This window comes from Sinocyclocheilus grahami, unplaced genomic scaffold (genome assembly GCF_001515645.1).
Source record: "Sinocyclocheilus grahami isolate Dianchi unplaced genomic scaffold, SAMN03320097.WGS_v1.1 scaffold281.1, whole genome shotgun sequence".
Classification (NCBI taxonomy): Eukaryota; Metazoa; Chordata; class Actinopteri; order Cypriniformes; family Cyprinidae; genus Sinocyclocheilus; species Sinocyclocheilus grahami.
In genome coordinates, this window is record NW_015505460.1 from 335,656 (window position 1) to 346,411 (window position 10,756).

At 34.3% G+C, this 10,756-nt stretch overlaps 1 protein-coding gene across 1 annotated transcript in view; it reads left to right on the forward strand.

Annotated features, from left to right (window-relative positions):
* Positions 1-10,538, forward strand: part of LOC107600313 (uncharacterized) — a 43,543-nt gene extending 33,005 nt beyond the window's left edge. Inside the window, exon 8 of the mRNA XM_016292182.1 lies at positions 10,511-10,538. Coding sequence (XP_016147668.1) covers positions 10,511-10,538 — 28 coding nt within the window. The remainder of the gene's footprint in view (positions 1-10,510) is intronic.
* Positions 10,539-10,756: the final 218 nt, after the last annotated feature.

The following is a 10,756-nucleotide window of genomic DNA, read 5'->3' on the forward strand; positions in this document are numbered from 1 at the left end:
CAAACCATAGGGCTTTTATTTCTTTATTCAGTTATCTCAAAGAAAGACACCTAGTCAATCATATTGTTCATTCTCTAGATGTTTAATTTTAACCCCAGATTTTCTACTCTCTGCTTGTCAGTCAAATCATGGCCTCAGTGTGAGTAATGTTTAGAAACGCTGTTAGGGCTGGAAATTCTCTCATTAGATCGTGCCTGTGGGGTGTTTGATCTCCTAAAGCTTCTCTCGTCAAAAACACAAGCGCATTTTTCTTCTCTGTGATGTATTGTGAGAGAACTAAACTAAACAACTTTTGATATCTGGAAGATTGTTGAATAACAGCTGTTTCATATCTATTTTGGCACCCAAATGACCAGGTTATGGTAACCAACATAGCACTGTGTACTTCTGGAGTTGTATTATTTTATGTAAATTAATTAGTGTTTGGATGTTCAATACTGTTTGGGGTCAGTACGATGTTTTTGTTTTAAAAAGTCTCTTATGATCACCAAAGCTGTATTTATTTGATCGAAAATACAGTAAAAATAGCAATATTGTAAAATATTATTACAATTTAATATAAATGTTTTCTATTTTGATATGATTTAAAAGGTGATGTATTCATGTAATGGCAAAGCTGAATTTTCAGCATCATTACTCCCGTCTTCAGTGTCACATGATCCTTCAGAAATCATTCTAATATGCTGATTTGATGCTCAATTTTGAATTAAATTCAACAGATGCCATACTTAATATTTATGTGACACTTCTCATTTAAATGAGATCTTATGACAATTAAGATTGTAAAAAAAACAAGTAGATATTAATCACCCAGCCTCGACAACCAGTTTATAATTTTCTGTAAAATACAGGTTATAAAGTAGTAACCCAGCAGTCACTGTATAGCGACTGCATTTTATTAAACCTAGCACCACTTATGTGTTTCTGTTGAATGTGTTGAAATCTTCAGTCTTTTTACTATTTTAGTAGATACTAGTGAGGAGGGAATAAGAAAGTCTGAGTGAGAGGGGGGATATGCACTATAGCTGCATAACAGAGAGAGAGAGTTCTGTAGTTAATGAAATAAACTGTGTGTGAAATTTCATGTCATTTTGTTATTGTTGCATTAATACAGGTGACTTATTCACTGAGTGATGAAAAAGGTCTGAGAAACAACACGCGCACATTAGTATTCCGTTTGAGAACAGGAAGTAAACATGAAAAATTGAATAAGCAGACTCGGGATCCTCTCCAAACGCAGCATACGGTGTCGTAATTCGAGTAAAAAAATTAGCTTAATCAAGTCTAAAACTTCCTCCAAAAGACTATTTATTAAGGCTAAGATGAAAAATAAACTGTTCATCCTTGAAGGTCAGATAATGGTCTTGAAAAATTATGATTGCGTTTAGTATGATAAAAGATGAATTACGTTGTAAGTGGACCACAGGGAAAAATAATACAATTAGGACACCTTTAAGAAAATAATGAGAATATCATTAATATTAATCATTGAAAAACTGTGCTGTAAACAAGTATTTATTGGATACAGACCATCTATCCTAGTCATAAATGTTCCGTACAGAAATTATCCTTGGATCCAAGCCGCTGTTGCTGTATTCTTTGCCCTTGAGCTATTTGAACCTCTTAACCTGATGGTTTTTCATTTTAATTAAAACGCAACACACTTTCAGAAAAAAACACCCACTTGAGACAAATTCAGTAGCAAATAGGTTTATCATTCAGTGCTTTATGTGAGGAAAGAAATCAATCGATCTTATATATAGTTCTGAACCTAGTGCATTCAATTCCCACACACACAAATAATAAATCACCATGTTTAAAGTTAAATTACCTTTTGGTGCTTTGAGAAAGATTATCATCAGGATAGAAATGTAGCTTTTACAGTCATTATGCTTTAGGTGAACTTTTGAAAGGACTCGTGGGACTGGAGTTTATACTGACAACAGAGATAAAGCTCAGTTTGATGAGTCCATTAGATGGTTCATGAAAATCCATGTGTTTTTATAAGTAAAACACAAAATGAAAAGGCTGTTCATACTCTCATATCAATACAATTAAAGTAAATGGTGACCAGGGGCTGTGTCAAGCTCCAAAAACGACAAAAAAAAAAAAATCACTCTCTAACAGTTCTCATTTGTGCTATATGAATAGTGCATATGCAAATTTCCGCTGTTGCTGTATTCTTTGCCCTTGAGCTATTTGAACCTCTTAACCTGATGGTTTTTCATTTTAATTAAAACGCAACACACTTTCAGAAAAAAACACCCACTTGAGACAAATTCAGTAGGAAATAGGTTTATCATTCAGTGCTTTATGTGAGGAAAGAAATCAATCGATCTTATATATAGTTCTGAACCTAGTGCATTCAATTCCCACACACATAAATAATAAATCACCATGTTTAAAGTTAAATTACCTTTTGGTGCTTTGAGAAAGATTATCATCAGGATAGAAATGTAGCTTTTACAGTCATTATGCTTTAGGTGAACTTTTGAAAGGACTCGTGGGACTGGAGTTTATACTGACAACAGAGATAAAGCTCAGTTTGATGAGTCCATTAGATGGTTCATGAAAATCCATGTGTTTTTATAAGTAAAACACAAAATGAAAAGGCTGTTCATACTCTCATATCAATACAATTAAAGTAAATGGTGACCAGGGGCTGTGTCAAGCTCCAAAAACGACAAAAAAATAAATAAATCACTCTCTAACAGTTCTCATTTGTGCTATATGAATAGTGCATATGCAAATTTGGTGCATTTTGATTGGTTCTCAAGTGTCTTATAACCAGCGACACTTGTCAAGTCAAGTCACACACCATATCTGAATATGCAAACATGAATAAGATTCTAGATTTTAGTGAATTCGGACTTAAATTTCTGTATTTTCTGAAGACTTGGTAATTTAGACAAGTTTCATTATGCTTTATATTTTAAAAGATTGAAAGCCATTAGTAACCATTGGCTATCAGTGTATGGAAAAGAGCAGCTTGAACATTTTTAAAATGTCTCCTTTTGTCATATAAGTTTTGAACAACATGACAGAATACGGTACATAGATTCCTTGTTTGATTTATACACTTCTTAATTGATTGATCAATTTCTCAAATTATTATGAAGTGTCACATTTGGACAGCCATAAAAATGCTTTAAAAAACAACTCTGTATTGAACATATGAGTTGTGACATGAAATGCACATACTCTATTTACACTATACCATTCAAAAATGGTCGGTAAGATTGTCTTCTTTTATGCTCACCGAGGCTGCATTTATTTGATCATAAATACAGTAAAAATAGTAATATTGCTTATTATTACAATTTAAATTAAAAAAATAATAATAATAATATATACAGTATATATATATATATATATATATGTGTGTGTGTGTGTGTGTTTTCTTTTTTAATATATTCAAAAATGTTATTTATTCATGTAATGGCAAAGCTGACTTTTTAGCAACCATTACTCCAGTCTTCAGTGTCTTCTAAAATGCTGATATGCTGCTCAATAAACATTTCTTATTATTATCAATGTTGAAAACTGTTCTTTCTGGAAACTGTGAAAAATCTTTTTTTCTGGATTCTTTAATAATTAGAAAAAGTTCAAAAGAACAATTTATTTGAAACAGAACTTTTGTCTTTACTGTCACTTTTAGACAATTTAATGCATCCTTGTTAAATAAAATTATTAAAAATAAAGGTAAACTAATTTACTCACCCCAAACTTTTAAACATAAATGTAGATTACCAGCTCGTTGAGATGTTTTTTTTTTCTAGAAGCGTAACAAAAATCTATAAATATTCATGTTTTACACAAAAACAATTTCAAATGTTTATTAAGATTTTTCTGTGTTATTTATATTGTTAATTATGCCCACAGAATGAGTGTTCCTTAATCTGTGAAGGAGCCATAAAGGACAGAAATTAATAAACTGAAAAATGTGGAAAGATGTGACACTGTAGACGTAATGAACAATAATCATGAAATGATAATGGTTTCTGATGATCTGCTTCTATGACAGAGAGAGTGTGTGTGTGTGTGTGTGTGTGTGTGTGTGTGTGTGTGTGTGTGTGTGTGTGAGACACATGTTCTTTCACTCCAGAGTAGAGCGTCACCTCTAATATTCTTACTTTGATCCATGAGTGACACCTCACACTTCAAGAGGTTTAATTCAAATGTAGAACTGCAATAAACAGATGCACTGAAGTGTCTTGGATGGCAGAGAGATTATTAAAAAACAAAAAAAACATATTATTAAAGATAAAGAATATAATTTTTAATACTGAGTTGGTTTTATCTTGACATTATTCAGTGAAATGTCATGAGAGTTCTCCAGCAGGTATGTGTTGTCCTTAAGGACGAGGAGTTCTATGCTTTATTCAGTGAGATGGTGACCTGTTTACACCAACCTCATGGGACAGCAGAAGCAATCCCAGCAGCTCTCCGTTTTCCCTTTATAATGAACACATTTGACCCAGCAATGAAGTAAAAAGTTAGAGCAAACCTGTTACACTTCAAACCCAACCTTCTGGGTTGTTTTCTTTAACTCCGCTACTGTTTAAAAATTGCTATATGGCTGGCTTAAAATGAATAAAATGGTCCAAAATTGGTTGTAAATTAAAAATCCGACACAGAGGCATCAGCGATAATCAAAAGGTGACAATTTATTAATAAGCTGTTTAAAAAGGTTTATTATTTAATTATTGTTCATTCAAATTATTAATAAATGTTTATTTATTGAACATATTAATACATATTAATTTCCAACCTATTTTGGGTTCAAGCAAGAAATACACTGTAGTAATTTTTAAGCAATAGTTGAGTTAAATAAAACTAATTTAAATTTAACCCAGCATTTTTTAGAGTGTACCCAGAAGGTTTGGTTAAACATTTATCCCAACCACTGGGTCACAACAACCCAATCGCTGGGTTTGTCCATATTTCACCCAGTGCTGAGTTGTTGTCACCCAACCTTTTTTTTTTTTTTTTTTGAGTAAAGAGAGTTCAAAAGAACAGCATGTATTTTAAATAGAATATTTTTGTAACAGTGTAAAAGTATTTACTGCACTTTTGATAAATTTATTGCATCCTTGCTGAATGAAAGTATTAACTGACCCCAAACTTTTGAACAGTAGTGCAACTTGGAAAAACAAAATGTGCTATATGCTCTTTTGCATATGGATGTCTACACTCTAAAAAAATGCTGTGTTAAAAACAACCCAACTTGGGTTATTTGGCAACCCAGTGCTGGGTAAATATTGGACAGAAGAACACATGCTGGGTAATTTTGACCCAGCTGGTTGGGTTAAACGTTTTTACCCACCATGCTGGGTTGTTTTATTAAACTCATCTATTGTTTAAAAAATTATTATATTGCTGGCTTAAAATGGAAATTAAAAATCACACACAGAATTACTACAGGCAACAGCAATAATCAAAAGATGAACATTTATTATTAAGTAAGAACACCCATGGAAAAAATACAAGACAAATTGAATTTATTTATGTGAATACAGCATAGTTTACAATATTAAATACATTTCTTTCTTTCTTATTTTATTTATATAGCACATTTAAACACAACTTAGAGTTGACCCAAAAATGCTTTACATAGCAAAGTGAACAACAAGACAGCAAAACTAAGTTATAAACTAATAATTAAAAATAATACTGATCCCAGTAGATAAATACAAAAACACTTCATTGACTTGCCACAAATTGATCAAGGAGATGAGATTTAAGCATAACTTTAAAAATAGATAGAGAAGAAGTTGTTCGGATGGCAGCCGGAAGATTGTTCCAGAGTGTAGGACCAACAATTACAAAGGCTCGATCGCCACAGTGTTTTAATCTGGACCTAGGAATTGATAAAGTTCCTAAAAATCTGGATCAGAGTGGTCTCACTGATTTATGTGTCTGCAACAACTCAGTGAGGTAAATTGGTGCGAGATTATGAAGTGCTTTAAAAACCAATGTTAAAAGTTTAACAGGTGGTCACTGTAATGTGGTCAGAGTGGGAGTAATGTGCTGAAATTTGCGTGTGCCAGTCAATAGCCTGGCTGCTGCATTTTGAACCAATTGCAGTCGCTCCATGGAGGACTGATTTATCCCATAGTACAGCGAGTTGCAATAATCTAATCTAGATGTTACAAATGCATGAATAGTTTTTTTCGAATGTCTGTGTTGAAAGGAGAGTTTTAACTTTAGCCAAACGTCGAAGATGAAAAAAGCATGACCTAACCACACTGTTTATCTGTTTATCAAACTTTAGACTGGAATCAAATAAGACACCCAGGTTCCTTACACAAGGAGTAATCCATTGGGCAAAATAACCAATATCGATATAACGAGTTTATACATTTAAACTCGTCTAACATGCATTTTAGAAATAAAAAGGCACATTTAAAAGCATTTTTATTTAAGTGTATTCAACCGTTCTCTGTAATCACTTTTTTTTTTTTACAAAATAGTGCTAATTCTCGTGCCGGCCTCGCGTTTCACTCGTAGCTGAAAGATGCCGTGACTGACTCCAAAACCTGTCCATAAACAAACAGTACTGAGATTGGAGAACATATTTTAAAATCAAATTAAATTAAACTCAGTATTATAACGAATAAAATCCATTATTTTATGCAAGGCAAAAGGCATTTCCATCGTGCCAAACGACCGCTGCTGAGGCAGCTGATATCTCGTCCTTATGTTGTGTTGCGTAAAATAATATAATTTACACCATATTAAAGACTTTATAAATGAAATAAAATGTATACAAACCTTTATTTCCCGGAAAGAGTGCACCAAATCGCCGGCGGCGCTGAGAACTGCTCCGTCCTGTGAATGTAAAAAGCCCGTGCTATGACTGTAACTCAGCAGCTGCGTTGTTTCATCGGAGACAGGCTCAACCCAGCGGTTCGGTAGAATAAATAACCCAGCGTTAAAAATTATCCAGCAACTTAGTTACAGAAAAACTACCCAGCACCTTGGTAAAAATATTAAAAACCACCCAATAAAATGACCCAACAGGCTGAACCCAGCATTTTTTATAAGAGTGTAGTTTTTATGCATGATTCAAACTAAATGGTAACACTTTACAATAAGTTTCATTAGTTAAACATTAGTTAATATATTAACTAACATGAACTAACCATGAGCAATACATTTGTTACTGTATTTACTAATCTACGCTAATGTTAGTTAATAAAAATACAGATGTTCATGTTAGTTCACAGTGCATTAACTAATGTTAACAAGATTTTAATAATGTGTTAGTAAATGTTGAAATTAACATTAACAAAGATTAATAAACGCTGTATAAGTGCAGTTCATTATTAGTTCATGTTAACTAATGTAGTTAACTAATGAACCTTATTGTAAAGTGTTACCAACAAAATTATAATATCAGCACTATGCTGTTTTTTTATTCACAACTTTTAAAACTATTTAAAAAATGCTGGGTAAAATATGGACAAACCCAGCGATTGAGTTGTTTTCAGCCAACAGTTGGGTTAAATGTTCAACCCAACCTTCTGGGCAGTAACCCAACTGCTGGGTCAAAACAACCCAATCGCTGGGTTTGTCCATATTTTACCCAGCACTGGGTTGTATTTAACCCAGCATTTTTTAGAGTGTGTTTACAGTGTGTTATCAGATTGCTACTGCTGATTTTCAGCAAGTCTTTGCAATTTTTTTCAAGTGACAGCTGACAATTTTGAAGCGACAGCTGAAATCTCATCTCTTTTGACGCTATTTAACTTCATCCTAAATTAAAAAAAAAAAAACTTTGTCTTTCTCTTTATTTATTAATTCCCTTTCTAGTTTGTACTTATTTGAACAATGCTTAAAACTTGGTATTACAAGCACTTCCTGTGTCTGTTTGCCTCTTTAAGAAGAATCGCTTTATGTATTCCCCAATTGTAAGTCGCTTTGGATAAAAGCGTCTGCAAAATGACTAAATGTACATGTAGTTTTGTGTGCAGTGTGCTTCTTCATATGATCAGAGCGTGGACTGTAACTGAACTGTGGGCATGCCTTTGGGTCAATTTTACCTCAAACTCTATCTTTCACTCTTAAGTTGTACTGCTGGGCCGGTACTCCACTGTGATGCTTTGTATAATCACAGCAAGCCATTCATCAAGAACCACGACTGCTTCAGGCTCTGGTCAGTAAGCTAGCTGACAGTAATTCTTAACCCCGTCTCATCGGTGGTCAAATTCCAGCCCATCAATCACACTCGCTGATGTATTATCTCTGTTCGAAATGTCCATGCTTATCTATAATTTGGGCGGTTATCATTTATGAGTTAGGGTTTTATGGGGCGTGGACGGTCCCTCCTGCATCACGCTGTGAATCATGCCACCTAGACGGCCAAGAAGAGCCCCTGATGAGATATCATCTGTGACTGGCTCTTCCGTTTAACAGCGGGCGACGTATTTTCTTGACACTCCCAATGCAACAGTCATCCATGAAATGCCCTCCACCTAATTGCCAGTTAAAGTGGGTGTAATTTAGCACTTTACTGTAAGTAGCAGATAATTGTTCTTCTGCTCAAATGAGGCCAGGAATGATCATGTCTCTTGTGTGGAGGGGTCGATTGTGTGATAATTGTGGGGCATTGCTGGAATGTCATTGGCTAATAATGTTTCATGATAGTATTAGTTGTGGATTCATTGTGGGACTGGTTTTGGCCAAAAATATCTGGTGAGAACTAGTAGCCTTCACATTAATCTCGATGGTGGTTGCCAGGCTGGAGGAAGTACAGTATAGTATGTAACATTCATTGATGTGACCATTTTTTTTTGTTTTTGGGGATTTATTCATGAATTTTAAAAATGAAATTCATATACATATGTGTGTGTGTGTGTGTATACAATATGCAAATTATATATATATATATATATATATATATATATATATATATATATATATATATATATATATATACAATATGCAAATTCTATCATAAAAAGGATCCTCATTACTGTGTATCAACATCAACAAGTATCTTAAAATTTAAGATAATTTAACTTTTTAGTTTAGGTTGTAAATCGTCATGTGGAGCTACTTCACAAAAATGTTATATTAATATATGTGTGTAAAAAAAGTTTTTACCTCAAAAAGTATTTCTTAAAAAATGTAAGTAATGAAAAATAAAAAAGTAACGCTACATTCATGTGTACTCAAGGTGTAAGGAAAATATGTTACTACTTTCTATATTATAGTTACACCACATGACATTCGTAGAGTCATTCAATTTAAAGGGGTCATATGATGCGATTTCAAGTTTTCCTTTCTCTTTGAAGTGCTTGGTGCATAAAGAAGATCTGTAAAGTTGCAAAGACTAAAGTCTCAAATCCAAAGAGATATTCTTTATAAAAGGGAAGAGTCAACCACGCCTACCTAAAACGACTCATTCTAACACGCCCCCACATGTCTACATCACTATGTGGAAATATTAGCATAATGCCGCCCAAATGTGCACGCAAAGAAAGAAGGCGTGGTTTCAGGTAGCAGTAGTGTTGATGCAGCCATGTCAGGGAGACGCTGTGTGATTCAGTGCGAAAGCAAAAGCACTTTATTTGGCCTTCCGGAAGTAGATGCAATTAGGAATCATTGGTTCAGATTTATTTACAACAGAACAGCACAACCCAGATGTTCGAATTTGTGGATGACAGTTTTTTGAATCTAGAAGTTTTTTTTTTAGCCTAGAAGAGTACAAGGCTGGCTGTGCACAAAGGCTATTTCTAAAAATAAAAAAGGGGTAAATTCCGACTTTGCTATGACAATCTGGCGCTTCTGAATCAGCGACTGTAAGTATGTTTTGTTATCAGTTTAAGTGTTTGCTAATGACTGTTCAAATGCGGAGTTTTGCGCAGCACAGAGTAATGCGTCATGTGTGTGTGAGGGGAACAGGGTCACATCACAGGAGAGTGAACTGTCTGTCAGAAATCATAGCACGTCAGCTGTCTTAACCGCGGCTTGTGTACTGCATCATCACTGTGTCTGTCATGCGACTCTGTTGCCCTTTCGGGCTTGAACTGATGGTAAAACTAACGACATTATTAACTGTCTTGATATTTACTTTGAAAGTTGAAGCTCGCGATTATGGTAAGGGGCGTTACATTTCCGACGCGTGCTTGTGGTGTTCGGCCAATCACAATGCACTGTGTCAGCTGGCCAATCAGAGCAGGCTGCGCTTGTCAAAGGAGGGGGCTTTGTTGAAAACGACGTGTTTGAGAGAGGCGGGGCATAGAGGACCTACAATAATGTACAGTATTTGAAAAAGAATGTGTTTTTTGAACAATTAAAGCATGTCAACATATCCCGTTACACCAAATACACAAACTAATGATCTTTAAAATAGCATCATATGACCCCTTTAAACTTATTAAAGTGGTGTATAAGTTTTTCAAAATAACAAAAAAATAACATGAATATACAAAAAAGAGCATTTCCACGAAATTGAATTTTTTATGTATTCATCAGTGACTCCCTTATTTGCTTTGCTTCCTAGTTATTATGTTCCAGAGCCAATCACCTGAGCCATACGCAAATGCACATATACGTCATCTGCTAACAGGGTCTAACTATGGAAGCTAATCAGCCAAACTTTCACCCTATGACCTTGGCTATTAAAATTTCCCATGCGTCATTTCTGTGGGGTGAGCAGTGATGTTAAATAGTTTTGGAAAGTGTGTGCCAAGCTTCCAGTGCAATATGAATAAAAGTTAAAAAGCAGACCGGCAGTAATTAAGAACAG